Source organism: Mustelus asterias, chromosome 7 (assembly GCF_964213995.1).
Source record: "Mustelus asterias chromosome 7, sMusAst1.hap1.1, whole genome shotgun sequence".
Taxonomy (NCBI): domain Eukaryota; kingdom Metazoa; phylum Chordata; class Chondrichthyes; order Carcharhiniformes; family Triakidae; genus Mustelus; species Mustelus asterias.
The window spans coordinates 16,329,190-16,352,406 of record NC_135807.1 but is presented as its reverse complement, the minus strand read 5'-3'; the positions used below and the strand labels follow the sequence as shown (position 1 = coordinate 16,352,406).

The 23,217-nt window shown below is 43.4% G+C and overlaps 1 protein-coding gene across 2 annotated transcripts in view; it reads right to left on the bottom strand.

Moving 5' to 3' along the window:
- piezo2b (piezo-type mechanosensitive ion channel component 2b) overlaps positions 1-23,217 on the bottom strand; it is an 825,142-nt gene that overhangs the window by 273,805 nt on the left and 528,120 nt on the right. For both annotated transcript variants that reach the window (XM_078215732.1, XM_078215730.1), the window contains exons 11-15: positions 19,435-19,573; positions 16,903-17,021; positions 13,170-13,415; positions 7,340-7,451; positions 6,777-6,958 (exon numbers count right to left, since the gene is read on the bottom strand). In XM_078215732.1, the coding sequence (XP_078071858.1) occupies positions 6,777-6,958; positions 7,340-7,451; positions 13,170-13,415; positions 16,903-17,021; positions 19,435-19,573 (798 nt within the window). The remainder of the gene's footprint in view (positions 1-6,776; positions 6,959-7,339; positions 7,452-13,169; positions 13,416-16,902; positions 17,022-19,434; positions 19,574-23,217) is intronic.

Sequence of the window (23,217 nt, the reverse complement as noted above, 5' to 3'; positions counted from 1 at the left end):
TAATGTGTTTTGTAAACTTTGGCCAATGGGCGATCTAACTGCTCAGCATGATGGGAAACACTGTGGTAGACAGACCAAATTGTTTTGATACAATGAAGTACAGAAAGGCAGTTTTTCTTGTCAGTTTAGGATACGCAGCAGCAAGTTTAATTAGAGGCCTGGAATGTATGGGAATATATTCACTCCTGGGTAGCAAGGCTAGTGCAGTCTCTCGAGCTGATAAGAGAGGCCGGATTCAGGCAAAAGATTGATTCCTTTCGCCAATTAAAATTCACAGATGTTAGCTGAGGCCTTGGATATACCAGATGCATGTGGGTTAGGTTTCCTAGGTAAGGCCGTAGGAATCTTTAGGTGCAATGAGCTAATGATCTCCTAATTCTGTTGACAGGTGGAACGTTATTGGCTAAGATAATAATGTGTAATATTGTAATTGGACCTTCCAGTTTGGATGACAGGCTGGGTGAGATATTGAAGTGTTCAGAACAGCACATCAATTCTACATTTGTAATGTTAAGGCAGAGATGATAAACGGTGTTCATCAGCTATTCTCCCTCCTGATGCATGCATTAGTAAAGAAAATTCCATTTCATTCTTTAACTACATGCTGACTTTCATAGTCTATGTATTGGTTGAGTGAGATTGACTGAGTACAAGACACCCCAGTGCGACACCTTAGAAATTCCTCTTACAATGATGTTTCAAGAGCTCATTGAAATACCTTTTTAAGGTTGTAAGGTTTCCAGCCTACACCACTTTCCCAGGCAGAGGATTTCAGATTTCCACCACCTTCGAGTGAATTTTGTTTTCTCAAATGCCCTAGGAATCTCCTGCCCCTTCACCTAAAATCCCTCAACCAAGGAGAACAGCTGCTTCTTGTTCACCCTGTCCAAATCCCTCATGATCTTATAACCTCAATAATGTCCCCCCTCAGTCTCTCCTTGTAGCTCAAATGTTCCATCCCAGGCAACATCCTGGTGAATTTCCACTGTACCCCCTCTAGTGCAATCACATCCTTCCTATAGTGACATGACTAGAACTGCACACAGTACTCCAGCTATGGCCTAACCAACCTTTTGGACTGCTCCAATGTTGCCAACTCCGGGTTGTTACTCTATGCCACAACTGATAAAAGCAAGTGTCTCATATGCCTTCTTAACTATCCTATTCACCTGCGCTTCCGTCTTCAGGGATCTTTGGATATGTACCCCAAGATTCATCTGTTTCTCTGAATTTCCTAGCGTTCTGTCATTCATTAAATACTCCCTCATCTTGTTTCTTCTTCCAAAGAGCTTCACCTTGCACTTATCAGGGTTAAATACCATCTGCCACTGCTCTGACCCTCTGACCACCCCATCTATATTTTCCTGTAACCTACCACCTTCTATTTCACTATTAACCACCCTACCAATCTTGTTGTCATCTGCCATCTTGCATATCATTCCCCTCACATTATCATCTATATAATTTATGCATATAACAAACAATAAGGGTTCCAGCACTGAATCTTGTGGTACGTCACTGGACACCAGCCTCCAGTCACTCAAACAGACTTCTACCACCACCCTTTGTGTCCTATTATTAAGCCAGTTTGAGATCCATCTCCCCAAGTTTCCCTGAATTCCAGGTGCTTCAACCTTCTCAATCAGTCTCCCATGTGGGACCTTGTCAAAGGCATTGCTAAAATCCAGATCAACTGCACTTCCCTAATCCACATACGCGATCACATTTTCCAAAAATTCTATTAAATTTGTTCGGCATGACGTCCCTCTGACAAAGCCATGCTGAATGTCCCTAATTAGCCCATGCCTTTCCAAGTGGAGATTAATTCTCTTCCTCAGAGTTTTCTCCAATAGTTTCCTTGCCACTGATGTGAGACTTACCAGTGTATCAGAGGAGTGTCAGAGGAAACTGGAGCACAGGTTTCCCAAAGGTGTGCAAATTAGGTGGATTGACCATGCTAAATTGCTCCTTAGGATCCCAAGATGTGTAGGTTAGATGGATTAGCCATGTGGACGTGTGGCGTTACAGGCATAGGGCGAGGAGAGGATCGAGGTAAAATACTCTATTAGAGAGTCGGTGTAGACCCGACAGACCAAATGGCCTCTTCTGCATTGTAGGGATTCTATGATTAGCAGGGCAAGACCACTCTCTGAAGATTAAAACCTTAGAAAGAAAAAATAAAAAAAGCGCCTCTTACCCCCTCAGCACTGAATTCCCACTGTGCTCCAAATTCCCAAATACACATATTCACTGGCTGTGTCTCACTCAGGATGTGCTCTCTCCAATGCACAGGTCCTCAAAAATATGCAGCACACTTCATAATCAATAAATTACTTTTGCAGTCACTATTTTTTGCAGGCCAAAGTCCATAACATAAATTATTCATGAATACAACAAACATTAAAGGACATACTTACATCTATCAAATATACAGAACCACTCTTGATTTTCTGCTGATAATCTACTTAATTATACAATTTACAACATCCTCTTTTATCTTATATTTCATTTATTCATTATTCTTGTATGGAACCTCATTAATTGTTTTCTAAAATGATCACGCTTTGTAACATCAATCACATTACCACTAAGTGATAACTCGTGCTAAATTTAGTAAAATCTCCTTTCATTAAGCCAATAAACTAGAAAGAGTGCAGAAAAGATTTACTAGGATGCTACTGGGACTTGATGGTTTGAGTTATAAGGAGAGGCTGGATAGACTGGGACTTTTTTCTCTGGAGCGTAGGAGGCTGAGAGATGATCTTATAGAGGTCTATAAAATAATGAGGGGCACAGATCAGCTAGATAGTCAATATCTTTTCTCAAAGGTAGGAGAGTCTAAAACTAGAGGGCATAGGTTTAAGGTGAGAGGGGAGAGATACAAAAGTGTCCAGAGGAGCAATTTTTTCACACAGAGGGTGGTGAGTGTCTGGAACAAGCTGTCAGAGGTAGTAGTAGAGGCAGGTACAATTTTATCTTTTAAAAAGCATTTAGATAGTTACATGGTTACGATGGGTATAGAGGGATATGGGCCAAATGCGGGCAATTGGGATTAGTTTAGGGGTTTTAAAAAAAAATAAGGGTGGCATGGATAAGTTGGACCGAAGGGCCTGTTTCCATGCTGTAAACCTCTATGACTCTATGACTTCGAGTAATTGCACGATATTTTTGCTACTGCAGAATCCTAGCATGTTGTTATTGGTTACAAGTCCTGATCCTGGCTGATTTTCTGTGGGCAAACCACTGACAACAGGGGGAAAAAACATCCCCATTGCCATGGCTAGAAAGTGCATCAGATAATGGAGTTCAGTCACATGGGGTCAAATTCCACCAGCCCACCACAGCAGTTGGTGGAATTTAAATCATAGAATCATAGAGTCCACCCAGGCTCCACCCCCACAACCCCACATATAATCTCCCTGACACTAGGTTTAATTTAGCATAGCCAATCTACCTAACCCGCACATCTTTGGACTGTGGGAGGAAACCGGAGCAGCCGAAGGAATCCCACGCAGACACGGGGAGAATGTGCAAACTCCACACAGACAGTGACCCGAGGCCGGAATTGAACCCGAGTCCCTGGCACTATGAAGCAGCAGTGCTAACCACTGTGCCACCATGTCGCCCCAATCTAACTAATTAATCTGGGATATAAATCAGTCTCAGTAATAGTGACTGTAACAACTATTATCGACTGTCATTAAGATCTAGATGGTTCACTAATGTCCTTTAGGGAAGGAAATCTGCTACCCTTACCTGGTCTGGCCTACATGTGACTCCAGATCAACATCAATGTAGCTGACTCTGAACTGTCACTTTAAATGTTTAGTTTGAGGGCAATGAGGGATGGGCAACAAATACTGGCTTTGCCAGTGATACCCATGTCCCATGAAAGAATTTAAAACAAATGCATACTATTACATTGTGACCATCCATATATGTCACCCATTGCTTTTCGCAGAAAATTCAGGAAGTAGAAGAGCAAATCAAAGAACCAGCAAAGTATCGCCTGAGAATTCCTATCCTCTGCAAGGCTGAAAGCTACATAGATAGCATGCCCAGAGAGATGGTCACACTGCAGTATAAGGGCCTTGAGGCAGAGAGGAATGGGTGACTAAGACGCCAAGAAAACTACGCAGGTTTGCCTTGGATCACGTTCAGAAATTGATTTTCCATTTTAGAAAGAGTGCTGGTTCCTCAGAGGAGTACAGTTAGAGCGAGGTTTGTGGCAGAAGAGTGGCTCGGCTGTACAGGAAGGGACGAAGAAGAAGGGAAGTGCAGTAGTGAGAGGGAATTCAATAGTTAGGGGAACAGACAGGCATTTCTGTGGCCATAGAACATAGAACATAGAACAGTACAGCACAGAACAGGCCCTTCGGCCCACGATGTTATGCCGAGCTTTATCTGAAACCAAGATCAAGCTATCCCACTCCCTATCATCCTGGTGTGCTCCATGTGCCTATCCAATAACCGCTTAAATGTTCCTAAAGTGTCTGACTCCACTATCACTGCAGGCAGTCCATTCCACACCCCAACCACTCTCTGCGTAAAGAACCTACCTGTGATATCCTTCCTATATCTCCCACCACGAACCCTATAATTATGCCCCCTTGTAATAGCTCCATCCACCCGAGGAAATAGTCTTTGAACGTTCACTCTATCTATCCCCTTCATCATTTTATAAACCTCTATTAAGTCTCCTCTCAGCCTCCTCCGCTCCAGAGAGAACAGCCATAGATGTGACTCCAGGATGGCATGTTGCCTCCCTGATGCCAGAGTAGCTACAGGACATTCTTCTGAGAGAGGATGAACAACCAGAGGTCCTGGTCAGCATTGGTACCAATGACTTAGGCAGGAAAGGGGATGGAATTCTGCAATCAGAATTTAGGAAGCTAGGCAGAAAATAAGCAAGCAGGATCTCAATGTAGCAATCTCTGCATTACTCCCAGTGCCACCTGAAAGTAAGTGCAGAATTGGAGGATAAGGCAGATGAATGTGTAGTTGGAAAAATGGTGCAGGAGGGAGAGTTTTAGATTCGTGGGAGATTGGGGCTGGTTCTGGAGGAGGTAGCACCTGTATAAGCTGGATGGCTTGCACCTGAACAGAGCAGGGACTGAGTCCCTTGAGGGCATTTTGCTAGGATGGCTTTAAATTAATTCCAAAGGGGTGTGGAAACCAAATAGAAATATTAGAGAGGAACACCAGGATGCACAAAAAACTGGGAGGAATAGAAAACACTAGTATAGAGAATAGTACGTTAATCTGTGAAGTTAGAGTAAGGAAGAAAGTAATGATGCCTGGATCAGGGTTATTGTGCAATTATGTGAATGCATAAAATATAGTCAATAAGATTGAAGAGTTACAGTGGGCAGTGCCAGGCGGCCCAGTGGGCAGTGCCAGGTGGCCCATGCCAGGGTGCCCAGTGTGCAGTTCCAGGGTGCCAGGCACCGCCAGGCTGGCACTGTCCAAGGAGCTCCACCCAGCCCTAGCCCACGCCACCCAGGGCCTTCAATGGCCTCCGATTCCATTGGAGAGGCCATCATATCTGATCCCTGCTAGTGGGGACCATCTGTAATTCTCACAGGTGAGGACCTCGACCGGTGAGGGGGTAAGTACAAGTGAGTCCGGACGACAATGTCATTGATAGTTAAATCAGCTTCATGCCCATTCTGGACGCAACCGGTAAAACAGTGCCGGTTACATTGCGGCCCAAGTGTCTTAGTGGCGAGAATAACAGAGCGATCTGTGTTGGTCTCTCAGGAGCACTCCACACTACAATTGTCTCACACTCCGACACTTGGACAATGGTGAGTTGCACGCCAGTACTGGGGGGAGGAGTGGGGCCTAAACACACCGGTGAGCACGGCTTTAGAGTGCTCCAGCGCCATATCGCAAGAGCATCCAACCTCGCAGTGCACTGTGAGAGCCCCTCCCTCCCCCCCACTGACATCGGGACCTACTCCTCATCAGCGGCATGTTTCCCCACCCATCCCTGACATGGATCATCGGCACCAAGGCCCTCCTGACGGGTCCCCCATGATGACCCCTGACAAGTCCCCCATCATGACCCCCAACATGCCACCCCACCAAGACTGCTGACATGCCGCCCATCATGATCAACCACTGCATGACCCCCCGTATGTACCTCACTGCATTGCCCCCCTGCATAGCCCCCCTCCCCCCAATAGTCCCCACTCAGGCCCCATACCCTTGGCACTGCCAGGGCACTCTGCAGTGCCCAAGTGGCACTTCCAGGGTGCCTGGTGGCTACTTCCATGGTGTCATGGGCACTGCCAGAATGCCCACTGGGCACTGACTGACCATGCCCCCAAACACCGGAGACTTCAATGGCCTCCAAGCTCCCGGGCTTTTTTTCCTACTCTCCCCATATTCACTTAACCCATCTAGAATTCAGGTAAAAAGAGAACTTTATGACCCGGTACAGAACAGACAGCCAGATACATCATGTACTATCCTAAATTTGGAGGAAATATAAATCATGGATTAAGGTGTAATATCAGAAGCAATAATTCCTTGACTAAGGTAAAACAATAATTCAGCATGTTAATTATTTTAACAACAGAAATGCATAACTAAAATAATCAGTGTGTAAGGCTGTTTGGGAAAACTGTCATTTATTCTTTAACAGTTAAATATTATTAATCAAAGAGAAAACTTAAGAAATACTACAGCTAAGGAATATCACTTGTATAGCATATACGGTTTTATATTTTATACAAGATGTGGCACTACCATTAAATACCAGAAATAAGTACCTGATATAAAGCAACGCAGAACAGAAACAGCATCATGTAGATAATCTTGTACATGACAATCTTCCCCTCAAAACTGACGAAGAAAAACATTCCACCACAGATGTAAATCCAATACTTGACAAACATTCCCATCACTAGGGTTCCTAATACTTTCATTATCTCCTTCCCTTGTTGGCCATCTTCTAGATGAAAAAAAAATACCAAGTTGACTAGACAATTTTTAAACAGCAAGTTTTTGTACCCAAAGGTTAGATTTTGGGCTGTAATATTCTGGGCAGTGATTTGGTTGAACAGATCAAGCACCTTTTCAAGAACCTGCTTTATTTTCAATTGGAGGGCTAGGTGATACTGCCCAGGTGGTGAAAACCAAAATCTACTGCATCTTGCTTAAGTTTAAGTTTATTTATTAGTGTCACAAGTAGGCTTACAGTAACACTGCAATGAATTTACTGTAAAAATCCCCTCTTTCATGCAAAGAAAACCAAGATGTTCCATGACAATAAAATCCAGAAGATACTCTTCAAAAGATTTCTCAAGTTAATGACATTATAATTCTGGTTTACCTAATTCCTCCACTTTGACTTCTGATAAGGCAGATTCCTCGAGTTTCTTTGCTTCACGACGCTCTGTGATATATTGGCGAAGTAGCAGCCAGAATGTCAGTGCACACAGGATCTATTGAATAAAATATATCACTAAATATTCTGAACACAGGCATAATCAATGAAATTGTGACATATGCATCTACACCTTAAGAAAATAGAAATTTTGTGAAGTTTGTAGATGATACACGCTGTTGCAACTATGCGCCAGTGGTAGGAGGGGTAAAAGCTTAAGGTGGTAAATTGGGTGCCGATTAAATAGCCTGGTTTTGTCCAGAATAGTTGAGCCTCGAGTATTTTTGGGACTCCATTCACCTAGGCAATTGAGGAGTATTCCATTACACACCTGACTTGTACCTTGTAGATGGTGGACAGGCTTAGGGGATTCAGGAGATGAGTTACTTGTCTCAGAATTCCAACCTGCCTTTGTATTTATATGGCTGGTCAGTTCAGTTTCCTGTCAATGACAACCCCCAGGATGTTGATAGTGGGGGACTCAGCAATGGTAATGCCATTTAATGTCATGTCAAGGGGAGATGTTAAATTAACTTCTTTGGAGATGGTCATTACTTGGTATTTGCGTGACATGAATATTATTTGCCACCTCTCAGTCCATTCCTGAATATTGTACAGATCTTAAAAGCAAAATACTGTGAATGCTGAAGAAACAGGAAGTGCTGGAAAAACATTGAGGCAAATGTTCCAATCCTGCCCGCCGTGGGAATCATAGCAGGCAGGACAGAAAATCTGGCAGACCATTTAAAGGTAAGTTGACCTTGGGTGGGAATTTCCAGTCTTGAGGCGTACATGGCCAGAAAATTCAGCCCCTTAGCTCTTTGTCTCTCTCCACAGATGCTGTCAGACCTGCTGAGTTTTTCCAGCACTTTGTTTTTATTCTCCTGCATTGTGCTGCATTTGGGCTCATTTTGCTTCATCTGAAGAGCTGTAAACATTACTGAACCCTGCATTCATCAGTGAACATTCCCATTTTGACCATCTGATAGAAGCAAAGACATTGATAATGCAGCTGAAGATGGCTGAGGCCAATATCCTGAGGAAATCTGTAGCAATAATCTGGTCCTGTCTGATTGGCTTCCAAAAGCCTAACCAATGTCTTTCTCCAATCAATGGAGCATTTACCTACAATTCCCATTGGCTTCAATTTTGGTAGAATTGCTGGATGTCATAATCAGTCAAATGCTGCCTTGATTTCATGGCAGTAACTCTGACTTCATGACTTGAACTCAGTTCTTTTATCCATGATTGGACCCTGGCTACAATGAGATCTGGAGCCAAGTAGCCCCGGCAAGCATCAAGGAGTAGGTTATTAGGGAGTAAGTTTTGCTTGATAGCACTGTCAACAACATATTTCATTACTTTGCTGTTGATTGAGAACAGACATGTATGGTAATTAATTGGTTTGGATTGTCCTGTTTTGGTGGATAATTTCCACATTGTCAATGCCAGTGTTGTTGCTGGAGATTGGCTTGGGACATGGCTAATTTTCAGTACTACTGTTCGAATGTTTAAGTTTGTTTATTTATTCGTGTCACAAGTAAGCTTACATTAACACTGCAATGAAGTTACTGTGAAAATCCCCTAGTCGCCACACTCTGGGTTATTAGACCTAATAGCCTATAGAATGAACTGGATTAATAATTCTTAACGTTTTATAGCTAAACAGAATATCATAAAATGGACATGCTAGTACATTTTTAGCAAATGTTGAATTTACTGCATAGCTAGCATAAAATTGTGTTTTTTAAAATTCATTCATGGGATGTGGGTGTCACTGGCAGGGCCAACATTTGTTGCACAGTCCCAATTGTCCTCAAACTGAGTGGCTTGTCAGACCATATCAGAGGGCATTTAAGAGTCCATCACAGTTCTGTGGATTTGGAGTCACATATAGGCCAGATCAGGAAAGGATGCCAGATTTCCTTCCTTGTTGAGATCACATCTGGAGTATTGTGTGCAGTTTTGGTCTCCCTATCTAAGAAAGGACATACTAGCCATAGAGGGAGTGCAGCGGAGATTCACTAGGGATACCGGGATGTGCTATGAGGAGATTGGTTTGAATTGGTCTGGTTTGTTTTAGAAGGATGAGAGGAGATCTGATTGAAACATATAAAATTTTAAAAGGGGCTGGACAAACTAGATGCAGGGAAGGTGTTTATCCTCGTTGGGGAATCTAGAACCAGGGGACACAATCTCAGAATACAAGACCATTTAGGACTGAGATGAGGAAAAATTTCATAACTTCATCTCATTCATCCATCTTTCTCAGTTCCATTTTTCCACTTCACCATTCCTGCTCTCCTTCTTGCCCCCAACCCTCTCCCCCTTTCAGGGCAACTGCCTTAACAATCTGTACCTCTATTCTGTCATTCATACCATCTGATCACTTAATGGACACTTTTAGCACCACTCCGAGCCTTCTTCATCCTCATTTGCATTTCCTTAGTTCCATTACAGCTCCCCCCGACCCTCTCAGTATAAATCTTTTCTGATTTTCTTTACTCTTAGCTCTGACAAAGGGTCATCCAGACTCGAAACATTGGCTCTATTCTCTCCCCACAGATTCTGTCAGACCTGCTGAGATTTTCCAGCATTTTCTGTTTTTATTGTGTTGTTGAGGAAAAATTTCTTTATCCAAAGGGTAGTAATAATAACATAAGAACTAGGAGCAGGGGTAGGTCATCTGGCCCCTCGAGCCTGCTCCGCCATTCAATAAGATCATGGCTGATCTTTTTATGGACTCAGCTCCACTTACCCACCTCCTCACCATAATCCTTAATTCCTTTACTGTTCAAAAATGTATCTATCTTTGCCTTAAGAACATTCAATGAGATAGGCTCAACTGCTTCATTGGGCAGGGAATTCCACAGATTGACAACCCTTTGTGTGAAGAAGTTCCTCCTCAACTCAGTCCTAAATCTGCTTCCCCTTATTTTGAGACTATGGTCCCTAGTTCTAGTTTCACCTGCCAGTGGAAACAACTTCCCTGCTTCTATCTGATCTATTCCCTTCTTAATCTTATATGTTTCTATAAGATCTCCCCTCATTCTTCTGAATTCCAATGAGTATAGCCCCAGTCTTTCCTCATAAGCCAACCCTCTCAACTCCGGAATCAACCTAGTAAATCTCCTCTGCATCCCCTCCAGGGCCAGTATATTCTTTCTCAAGTAAGGAGACCAAAACTGTACACAGTACTCCAGGTGTAGCCTCACCAGCACCTTGTACAGCTGCAATATAATGTCCCTGTTTTTAAACTCCATCCCTCTTGCGATGAAGGACAAAATTCCATTTGCCTTCTGAGAGGTGGCAAATGGAGTTTAATGCGGAAAAGTGTGAGGTGATTCACTTTGGAAGGAGTAACAGGAATACAGAGTACTGGGCTAATGGTAAGATACTTGGTAGTGTGGATGAGCAGAGAGATCTCGGTGTCCATGTGCATAGATCCCTGAAAGTTGGCACCCAGGTTGATAGGGTTGTTAAGAAGGCGTACGGTGTGTTAGCTTTTATTGGTAGAGGGATTGAGTTTCGGAGCCAGGAGGTCATGTTGCAGCTGTACAAAACGCTGGTGCGGCCGCACTTGGAGTATTGCGTACGGTTCTGGTCGCCGCATTATAGGAAGGATGTGGAAGCATTGGAAATGGTGCAGAGGAGATTTACCAGGATGTTGCCTGGTATTGTGGGAAGGTATTATGAGGAAAGGCTGAGGGACTTGAGGCTGTTTTCGTTAGAGAGAAGAAGGTTAAGAGGTGACTTAATAGAGGCATATAAGATGATCAGAGGATTAGATAGGGTGGACAGTGAGAGCCTTTTTCCTCGGATGGTGATGGCTAGCACGAGGGGACATAGCTTTAAATTGAGGGGTGATAGATATAGGACAGATGTCAGAGGTAGGTTCTTTACTCAGAGAGTAGTAAGGGCGTGGAATGCCCTGCCTGCAACAGTAGTGGACTTGCCAACATTCTATTCCAACATCCTATATACTCTTCAAGGGATCCACTTGATCCCAGTTGCCTATGCATATGCCTCCTTCTTCTTCTTGATCAGGGCCTCAATATCCTGAGTCATCCAGGGTTCCCTACTTCTACAGCCTTGTATTTAAATAGTGAATCATGAAATTAGTGAAAGTAAACATGAAGCCATTAGAGATAGAGACAGGTGAAATTATAATAGGAAATAGAGAAATGACAGTGACTTTGAACAAATACTTTGAACCTGTTTTCATGATAGCAAACAGGAACTTAAAGAAATCAGTGTCAGAAATAATACTCAAGAAATTAATGAGCTAAGCAAGGATATCTTCCTGGACCAGGCAGCCTGTATCCTAGATTTTGAAAAGAGGCAGCTGCAGAGATGTTTGTGTGCATTGGTTTTGATCTTCCAGAATGCATTCAATTCGAGAAGAGTGCCCAAGGATTGAGAAGTAACAAACATAACCTCATTCTTTTAGAAAGAATGAAGAAACATAGTAGGACATCAGAAAAATAGAAAAATCAGAACCTGCGTGTCCTTGTATGTGGATCACTAAAAGTTAACATGCAAGTACAATGAGCAATTGTACATTGTTATCGTTGGTTACAAAGAGATTGGGATATAAAAGTAGCCATACTACAATTAAACAGGGCATTGGTGAGGCTATACATGGAGTACTGTGTGCAGGTTTGGTCTCCCTATCTAAGAAATGTCTCACCTTTCCTAGGGGGAGTGCAACAAAAGTTCATTAACTGGATCCTCGGATGAGGGGGCTAACCTATAAGAAATTGAGTAGATTAAGCCTATAATTCCCTTGAGTTTAGAAGAATAAGAGGCCATCAAATTGAAACAGAATAAGGAGGACATGGGTACATGAATCGGGAGGGAATAGAAGGTATAGTAAGGGTAGAAGGTTTTTTTAAGTTTAGTTAGGGCATCATGATCGGCACAGGCTTGGAGGGCCAAAGGGCCTGTTCCTGTGCTGTACTTTTCTTTGTTCTTGGGTTGGCTTTTAATAACTGAGATGCAGAGAAATTTCTTCACCCAAAGGGTTGTGAATGTTTGAAATTCTCTACCCTAGACAGCTGTGGATGCTCAGTCGTTGAGCTTATTCAATTCAGGAATTGATTCATTTTAGTTTACAAATGGAATTAAGGAATGTGGGAAGAGGTTGGGAAGGTAGAGTAAGCTCACAGGGCCAAATGGGTGGCATGGTAGCACAGTGCTTAGCACTGCTGCTTCATAGCGCCAGGGACCTGGGTTCAATTCACTGTCTATGTGGAGTTTGCACGTTCTCCCCGTGTCTGTGTGGGTTTCCTCCGGGCGCTCCGGTTTCCTCCCATATTCTGAAAGACATGCTGGTTAGGTGTATTGACCCGTACAGGCGCTGGACTGTGGCGACCAGGAGATTTTCACAGTAACTTCATTGCAGTGTTAATGTAAGCCTTACTTGTGACTAATGAATAAACTTTAACTTTAAATGACCCCCACCAGCTCAAAATGTCTTATGTTAACTTTATGATCATTTTTTCAGTTTCTTTTATTTCTAGATTTTTAAAAACTTGAATTTAAATTTTGAAACTGCAACAGTGGACTTTGAAATCATGTTAATTTAGATTATCAGTCACAGTCATTGGATTACTAGATTGGTAACACAACCATAATGTCATTACATTTGCCCATTATAAATAGGTTAAGGCCTCTACTAAAATAGCAGGGAGCAGAATTTCAGGCAAACATATTAAACATTTGCATGCGGACACTGAAAAAATAATTTTAAGGTATTGCTCTTGTTAAAACCAACCTTTGAACTCAGTTCGATACATGGGTTATTTTTCATCTTTTTTAAGACTCCTGATAGCTCGGGAAGTTCATCTTCTGTGAGGTCGAGACTCCAGATATATTGCAGGGTTAAAAGGACATTTCCATAGAAAGCCATGAATGGAGATGTTAGCATAGCATATCGTCGCCGATCACGCACCATCCAAAGTACACAGGACCAGATCAACAAGACAAAGGTGAGCCAGCTATGATAAGTGATACTCCAAGCCTAGAGGAAACCAGTAAGATGATATAAAGAGCTCAGATGAACCCAAATTTAAACTGCAAGTCAAGCAACAAATGTGGAATTGAACATAACTGATATTTGTTAAAAATAAAATGATTTATGTGCTCAGTAAAAAGTGTGATTTAAGTGCTTTAATGGCAAGCATTTGCCACCCTGAGCATCAGTGCGTAACCCCTCCCCACCAACTTTGACAGGTCCACTGCCATTTCACACTCAATTGAGCATTAATTGGCAGTAGGCAAGACCTCCGTCCATCCTTGGTGGGAATTCCTGTCTTGGAGAGCTATCAGCAAACTTGCTTAGTCGACAGCTTTCCAGCCCGCCCAGACATTGTGCTGCAGTGGCCAGCAGAGGTACTGCAGCGCTCTGCCTCAGCCTAAGCTCTGGGACCATACTTGAGGTAAGGTCAGAACTCCCAGGTCCCGGAGGGGAGGGCGCTCCAAGTCTGAAGGGGCATAATCTTTCCCGCCCAAGGCCCTGCCTGCCCCATCGTGAAATTGCATCTGGGTTGGGGCGGGATCCCAGAGTCATTCTGTCCATGTAATTTTACGCTTCCCCTCCCCTCATTGCAGAACCCGCCTCTGGGGGAGCATAAAATTCTGACCAACATATCAAAATATACCCCCTAAAATAAATGAAAATGTACATTTTTCACAATGATTATTTGATTTTAACAGAAAGGCTTCAGTAAATCAAATAACATTTATTACACTTAACACTTTTTTGTTATTCAGAGTAATTTTATGCAAAAAGTTCGTCCAAATAATTACCACAAAGAAACAGGTTTTAAAGAGAAGAGAATTTTTAAAAATAATAAATTGCTTTCCTGAGAGAACAGTTTATCTGTTCCTCATTACGGCATTGGAATGTCAGTCTAGATTATGCATTCAAGTCTCTGGAGTTGAACTTGGAATGAAAGTCTTCTGACTGGGGCAAGAATAATACCACAGATTAGAATGTGAGGTGTGGCTCTTGGGCGGATTTCTGGAATGGCACTGGATGAAGTGATCTGCTGGCAACATTGGTTTTGACTTTCTATGGGATTTCTGGAAACAATTTATTGGCCTCCAGCCTGCCAGCCAGCTCCCAGAGGTAAACATATCATCAGTGGTGGGTATATGTGAAAGGCAAGGCAACTCAAGTTGTAAGTCATTTTTATGCCCCACCCACCTGCCAGCCAGCTCCCAGAGATGGTGTGTCAAGTTCCATGGGGGAGGGCGGGTTCGTTTGACACAGGGTGTTTGAACAGGCGAAACCACACATCCCCAACGAGTCCGCAAGAGTGTCCAAACAGGAAGGACCCACAATGGGCCAGGGTGTCAGAACAGAGGTCGCCCTCATGAGCCCATGAGAGCGTTTGAACAGGAAGGATGCCCTCATCAGCCCACAAGAGTGTCCAAACTGGAGGAATGCACCCCCCCCCCCCCCCCTCAACTAGTGTCCGAATGGGGGGTGGAATCCTCCCATGAGCCTGCAAAGGTTTCTGAACAGAAGTAATCCCTCTATGCGCCTGCAGAGTGTATCTGGCGGACTTGCCACATGGCATTGCCACCCCTGGCTGCTGATAAAATTGCAGTGCCAGTGGGAGGAGGCCATTAGATGGCCATTATTAATCATTAAAGAGCCTTAAGTAGCCCATGGGCTGTCGGGCAAAGAACATTTATCCCACTGCTGGAAAACATGCCATCAGTGGTGGGTATAGGTGAAAGGCAAGGCACTACAGCTGTCAGTCATTTTTATGTCCCCACCCACCTGCCAGCCAGTTCTCAGAGGTGGTGTGTCAAATTCTGACCACTATCTCTAACATCTTTGACCACATTATTAACAGAGAGCTACGGAGGATGCTAGTGAGGGACAGAAAAACACAAATGACAGGAGACAGCAGCTGCGTACCAATGGGGATGGTCCCCAGCACTGCGAAAAGAACATGAGGACTGAGTGGCAATCGGAAAGCTGGAAGGAGGTTGGAATTTGGATAATTGGGAGGAGATTGACAATTAATAAGGCTCAGGGAAGTAGGCGGCAGTTAGGACTGTGGACAGAATTGCGTTTGGAAGGGCCAGGGTGGGGTGGGGGTGAGGAAAATTCTGCAATCAGGGTGGTTGGGAACAGGTTTCCGACAGGTTGGATGTTCCTTCTGTTACTGTTAAATTTAAGTCATGATACCAATGATGCCATCAGGCTGTGGCTTCAGTTTGTTAATTAGAATCTGAGCTGCATTTGTCCATGGCCTGATTTCTGCACTTAAGATTTACAAAGGCAGGAATGAGATTGGGTTGTGAACCTGATATTTTGACCCTCCCCTCAACTCTCTCTCACCAGTTTGTAGGTGGAGTAGAGTAAAACCAAGATCTCTTTCTCAGAGCTGGAAGAAAATTATTAATTTCTAATTCTAATTATTAGCAGGTAAATAAAATTTAAAATCAGTTTCATAAAAATGTTAAAGTATTGTAATATTGCTAGCCTAAATAATTATCTAAACATGTGGCCATTACTTGTGATATCAGTGCACTTGGAACAGTGCATTTTTTAGATTACCTTATCGAGAAGAAGGTCAAGATAAAAGAATGACGTTAGAAGTGAAAAGATTTTTTATACTTTCAGCAATAGATTTTGGCTCTGTCACGGCTGAGAAAGGGCTTGTATTAGAGAAAATAAATTATTATAGCATGTACAGCTTTCTCCAGTAATGTTTATAATTTGTTTTATGGCATATAGAGTATGACCCCATCAATGGTCCTTTTGGAGCTGGAATAACATCAACACCAGTTATACCCACTCTGATCTGGTATTAAAAATAATAATATTCAACTTTTTGTCCCCAATTTGACTTAGGTTCTGAACAGCCTTGGTGCCATATTTGAGTTCATTCATAAAAGTTTGGGTCCAAAGCCTCGGCAATGGAATCTATTCATTATCGACCTGTGGGACTAGCAGTGGCTATCTCACATATTGGGATCTGCTGATCAGTGTGAAAAGGCTGGTTTTCAAAGCATTTTTCTGTATCTAAGAAAATTCTGCTGCTGCACAAATAATAGTGGCACCATAAATACTCCCAAGTACAAGTTTAGCATTGTAGCACACAAGGGGGCGGTACGGTGGCACAGTGTTTAGCACTGCTGCCTCTCAGCGTCAGAGACCCGGGTTCGGTTCCCGGCTTGGGTCATTGTCTGTGTGGCGTTTGCACATTCTCCCTGGGTTTCCTCCTGGTGCTCCGGTTTCCTCCCACAGTCCAAAGATGTGCGGGTTAGGTAGATTGGCAAAGCTAAATTGCCCCTTAGTGTCAGGAGGACTAGCTAGGGTAAATGCATGGGGTTATGGGGATAGGGCGTGGGTGGGATTGTGGTCGATGCAGATTCAATGGGCCGAATAGCCTCCTTCTTCACTGTAGGATTCTATGGTTAATTGAACCAGTGTTACAGCACACAGAACAGTGACTTTAAAATCAGTCTTTCACCTTTGTACTTACCATCATTGCAATGAGTGCACATATATAACTCTGTTTCATAATAAAACGGAAGATAGTGATGAGGCTGTTGGGCTTGCTGTTATCTGCCTCTTCTGAGATTCTGTCTTCTTCAGTTTTGTCTGGTAGTAACAAATGGGCACGTTCAATCATTTATATCTAAATTCATCCTAAATCTGGTTCATACAAAACAAAGTCGCACTGTTTTAAGTTACATGGCCATGGTCAAATAAGTCCCGGTGTAGAAATGGAAAATAAGGCGAACAGTGGAGATAAATGAGCAGGGACAGAGAGAGAGAGAGAAGAGGGAGGGACGAGAGAGGATATAAAAGGGAGGGACGAGAGAGGATATAAAAGGGAGGGATGAGAGAGGATACAAAAGGAATGGCAGAGAGAGAAAACTGTTTTATGTTGTTTCACAAGATGTGGGCATCGTTGGCTAGGCCAGCATTTATGTCCATTTCTAATCACCCCTCAGAAGGTGGTGGTGAGCTATCTTCTTGAACCACTGCAGTCCATTTGTTGTAGGTACATCCACACTACTATTAGAAGGGTCTTCCAGGATTTTCATCCAGTGACAATGAAGGAGTGGCAAAATAGTCCCAAGTCAGGATGGTGTGTGGCTTGGGGGCAGACCATAGTGATGTCCTCATGCTTCTACGTGGTATAGGCTGCAGGTTTGGAAGCTTGCTGCCAAATAGTGCCTTGGAGAGTTGCTGCAGTGTATCTTGTAGATGGTACACACTGTTGCTACTATGCATTGGTGGTAGAGAAAGTGGATTTTGAAGGTGGTGGATGGGGTGCCAATCAAATGGGCTGCTTTGTCCTGGATAGTGTCAACCTTCTTGAGTGATGTTGGAGCTACATTCATCCAGGCAAGTCAAGAGTATTTCATCATACTTCTGACTTGTGTTTTGCAGATAGTGGACAAGCTTTGAGGAACCAGGAGGTCAGTTACTCTCTGCAGAATTCCCAGCCTCTGACCTGCCGTTGTAGCCATTGTCTTTAAATGCTGGCCCAGTTCAGTTTCTTGTCAATGGTAATCCCCAGGATGTTGGGAGATTCAGTGATGCTAATATTATTGGATGGTTGGATTCTCTTATTGGAGATGCTCATTGCCTGACACATGTATGGCTTGTATGTTACTTGCTACTTGTCAGCCCAAGCCTGAACATTGTCAAGATTTTGCTGCATATGGGCACAGACTGCTTTAATGTCTGAGGAGTCACAAATGGTACTGATTGTACAATCATCAGCGACCAACTCTACTTCTGATCTTATGATGGAGGGAAGGTCACAGATGAAACAACTGAAGATGGTTGGTCCTAGGATAATATCCTGCAAAATTCCTGCGGTCATCTGCTGAGACTGAAATGACTGACCATCAATAAGTTTAAGGCGCATCAACAGGTTTAAGGTGCTGGGGAGTAGGTACAGAGGAGATGTCAGGGGTAAGTTTTTCACTCAGAGGGTGGTGGGTGAGTGGAATCGGCTGCCGTCAGTGGTGGTGGAGACAAACTCGATAGGGTCTTTTAAGCGACTTCTGGATGAGTACATGGGACTTAATAGGATTGAGGTTTATAGGTAAGTCTATTTATAAGCCTAGGTAGGTAGGGACACGACCGGCGCAACTTGTGGGCCGAAGGGCCTGTTTGTTTTTCTATGTTCTAAGCTACATGGATAGCACATTTCTGGATGTAATCAGCCAGCATCTTAAGCATTTGCAGGCACGGGAGGGAATAGAAGCAAGGACCAGGAAAGTAGTGCAGGAGTCTCCTGAGTGCATCTTGTTCTCCAACCTGTGCTCAGTTCTCAACACTGGTAGAGTCATGGTTCACCTGGGGAGTACAGCAGCCAAAGATATGAATTCAGGGTCATATGTTGCCTTCTTGTGCCAGTGTGGCTGCAGAGAATTCTTGAGGCGGGAGCATGAACAGCCAGAAGTTGTGGTCCATATCAATACCAATAATAATAAGCAGAAACAGAGATGAGGTCCTGCAGAAAGATTTCAGGGAGTTAGGAAGCAGACTAGCAGGAAGACCTCAAAGATAGCAATCTTGGATCACTCCTGGTGCCAACGACTCGTAAGTATAGAAATAGGAAGATAGAACAGATGAATGTGTGGCTGCAGAGATGATGCAGGAGGGCACTTAACAGGCTTTATGGACCTCCTCAACCAATGGTAGATCTGGAACATATGCTCTGTGACCTACAGATCTATTTAGAATTGGTTACAAATTGTTGTATTAGGAGAAACAGATTTCCTGGGACTATGAAAAATAATTCATTCAGTGTGATACTGCTGACCTTATTTGAAAAGGACTTATAATTTGAATTCTGATCAAATTAGGGCTATATCTTCGAGCCGGTTAATTTTGAAAAGGTTAATAGGAACTCAGCAAAACTGATGAAGGGTCATCCTGACTGAAAATGTTGGCTCTATTCTCTCTCTGACCTGTTGAGATTTTCCTGCATTTTCAGTTTTTGTTTCAGATTCCAGCACCCGCAGTATTTGGCTTTGATCATTTAACTTACCGGGGGAATCATCAGTCATTTCCCATTTATACTGTGGTGTGGAGTACATCTCTAGTGTAGTTGGACCATTGTCAGCTTGCAATGCTGAGTTCATACCATGATAGTCTACAGGGTTTCCATTTACTGTTACCAGCAAGGCCTGCAAAATAATCAAAATATCAAGTTTACATTTTTTCCAGAAACCCTGTTTAAAAAATCTTAGTCACATGTTATGACTTTTTAATTATGAAGACCTACTTGTCCACAATTACTGGATTATTTGAAGATCAATTGCCAAATTTATTGATTAGAGAGGAAATTTTCTTTTAGACAAGAATTAGGGGGCATAAGATGGGAACAGAAACTGTCAGGGAAAGGCACGAGTGAAAAGTGGAACATTTTCAAGGAAAAAATACTGGGTGTCCTTGATAGGTATGTTCCTGTCAGGCAGGGAGGAAAAGGCCGAGTGAGGGAACCATGGTTCACAAAAGAGGTGGAATGTCTTGCAAAAAGGAAGAGGGAAGTTTATGTAGGGATGAGGAAACAAGGTTCAGATGGCTCGATTGAGGGTTACAAGTTAGCAAGGAATGAGCTGAAAAAGGGGCTTAGGAGAGCTAGGAGGGGACATGAGAAGTCCTTGGCGGGTCAGATCAAGGAAAACCCCAAGGCTTTTTACTCTTATGTGAGGAATAAAAGAATGACCAGGATGAGGTTAGGGCTGGTCAAGGACAGTAGTGGGAGCTTGTGTATGGAGTCAGTAGAGATGGGAGAGGTGACGAATGAATACTTTTCTTTAGTGTTCACCAAGGAGAGGGGCCATGTTTTTGAGGACGAGAAGGTGTTACAGGCTAATAGGCTGGAGATGTTCGGAGGGAGGATGTACTAGCAGTTTTGAATAAACTGAAGGTCGATAAGTCCCCTGGGCCTGATGAAATATATCCTAGGATTCTTTGGGAGGCAAGGGATGAGATTGCAGAGCCTTTGGCTTTGCTCTTTGGGTCCTCACTGTCCACGGGGATGGTGCCAGAGGACTGGAGAGTGGCGAATGTTGTTCCTCTGTTTAAGAAAGGGAATAGAAATGACCCTGGTAATTACAGACCGGTTAGTCTTACTTCGGTGGTTGGTAAATTGATGGAAAGGGTCCTTAGGGATGGGATTTATGACCATTTAGAAAGATGCGGATTAATCCGGGGTAGTCGTGATTCGTGAAGGGCAAGTCGTGCCTCACAAATTTGATTGAATTTTTTGAGGAGGTAACTAAGTGTGTTGATGAAGGTAGGGCAGTTGATGTCATATGCATGGATTTTAGTAAGGCTTTTGATAAGGTCCCCCATGGTCGCCTTATGATGAAAGTGAGGAGGTGTGGGATAGAGGGAAAGTTGGCCGATTGGATAGGTAACTGGCTGTCTGATCGAAGACAGAGGGTGGTGGTGGATGGAAAATTTTCGGATTGGAGGCAGGTTGCTAGCGGAGTGCCACAGGGATCAGTGCTTGGTCCTCTGCTCTTTGTGATTTTTATTAATGACTTAGAGGGGGCTGAAGGGTGGATCAGTAAATTTGCTGATGACACCAAGATTGGTGGAGTCGTGGATGAGGTGGAGGGCTGTTGTAGACTGCAAAGAGACATAGATAGGATGCAAAGCTGGGCTGAAAAATGGCAAATGGAGTTTAGCCCTGATAAATGTGAGGTGATTCATTTTGGTAGGACTAATTTAAATGTGGATTACAGGGTCAAAGGTAGGGTTCTGAAGGCTGTGGAGGAACAGAGAGATCTTGGGGTCCATATCCACAGATCTCTAAAGGTTGCCACTCAAGTGGATAGAGCTGTGAAGAAGGCCTATAGTGTGTTAGCTTTTATTAACAGGGGGTTGGAGTTTAAGAGCCGTGGGGTTATGCTGCAACTGTACAGGACCTTGGTGAGACCACATTTGGAATCTTGTGTGCAGTTCTGGTCACCTCACTATAAGAAGGATATGGAAGCGCTGGAAAGAGTGCAGAGGAGATTTACCAGGATGCTGCCTGGTTTGGAGGGTAGGTCTTATGAGGAAAGGTTGAGGGAGCTAGGGCTGTTCTCTCTGGAGCGGAGGAGGCTGAGGGGAGACTTAATAGAGGTCTATAATATGATGAAGGGGATAGATAAAGTGAACGTTCAAAGACTATTTCCTCGGGTGGATGGAGCTATTACAAGGGGGCATAACTATAGGGTTCATGGTGGGAGATATAGGAAGGATATCAGAGGTAGGTTCTTTACGCAGAGAGTGGTTGGGGTGTGGAATGGACTGCCTGCAGTGATAGCGGAGTCAGACACTTTAGGAACATTTAAGTGGTTATTGGATAGGCACATGGAGCACACCAGGATGATAGGGAGTGGGATAGCTTGATCTTGGTTTCAGATAAAGCTCGGCACAACATCGTGGGCCAAAGGGCCTGTTCTGTGCTGTACTGTTCTATGTTCTATGTTCTAAACAAAGCATAGATTGAAAAAAGTCATTCTATGTAAATTATTACAAATAGTTTTCATCATGTGTTAGTTTTGCGAAATGTGCAAAGTTTAGTGACTGATTTGATTTTTCTGTAGAAGGGCGGCACGGTAGCACAGTGGTTAGCACTGCTGCTTCACAGCTCCAGGGTCCTGGGTTCGATTCCCGGCTCGGGTCACTGTCTGTGTGGAGTTTGCACATTCTCCTCGTGTCTGCGTGGGTTTCCTCTGGGTGCTCCGGTTTCCTCCCACAGTCCAAAGATGTGCGGGTTAGGTTGATTGGCCAGGTTAAAAAAAATTGCCCCTTAGAGTCCTGGGATGTGTAGGTTAGAGGTATTAGCGGGTAAAATATGTGGGGGTAGGGCCTGGGTGGGATTGTGGTCGGTGCAGACTCGATGGGCCGAATGGCCTCCTTCTGCACTGTAGGGTTTCTATGATATTCTATGATATTAAGCTATAGATTACAGCTTTTATATTGGTAATAATATATTTTGCCCAATAAGCAATTATTTATAATCAAAGTAGCACAAAATAAAATAATCATGGTTAATTTTAGCCATTTAATTAAGAAGAGGAACATTTGTCGGATAATGATGACATTACGCAATAGTGTACAATGTGAATTCTTAGAACCATAGAAAATTACACCTCAGAAACAGGCCTTTTGGTCTATGGAATGGTTTAATGGAATGGTTAAGCTTAGCTTGACCATTCCATTAAACCACCCCTTCTGATTTCTGTTTCAGACAAGGTGTTCCGCGTTAGGTTGATTGGCCATGCTAAAATTGCCTCTTAGTGTCCTGAGGTGCACAGGTTAGAGGGATTAGTGGGTAAAATATGTAGGGATATGGGGATAGGGCCTGGGTGGGATTGTGGTTGGTGCAGACTCGATGGGCCGAATGGCCTCTTTCTGTACTGTAGGGTTTCTATGATTTCTATGATTTAATGGATGGCAGAACTACTTTGACAAGCCTTTGATAAGGTACCGCATGGTAGGTTGTTGCATAAGGTTAAATCTCACGAGATTCAGGGTGAGGTATCTAAATGGATACAAAATTGGCTTCTTGACAGAAGCCAGAGGGTGGTTGTAGAAAGTTGTTTTTCAAACTGGAGGCCTGTGACCAGCGGTGTGCCTCAGGGATCAGTGCTGGGTCCACTGTTATTTGTCATTTATATTAATGATTTGGATGAGAATATAGGAGGCATGGTTAGTAAGTTTGCAGATGACACTAAGATTAGTGGCATAGTGGACAATGAAGAAAGTTATCTCCAATTGCAACGGGATCTTGATCAAATGGGCCAGTGGGCTGACGAATGGCAGATGG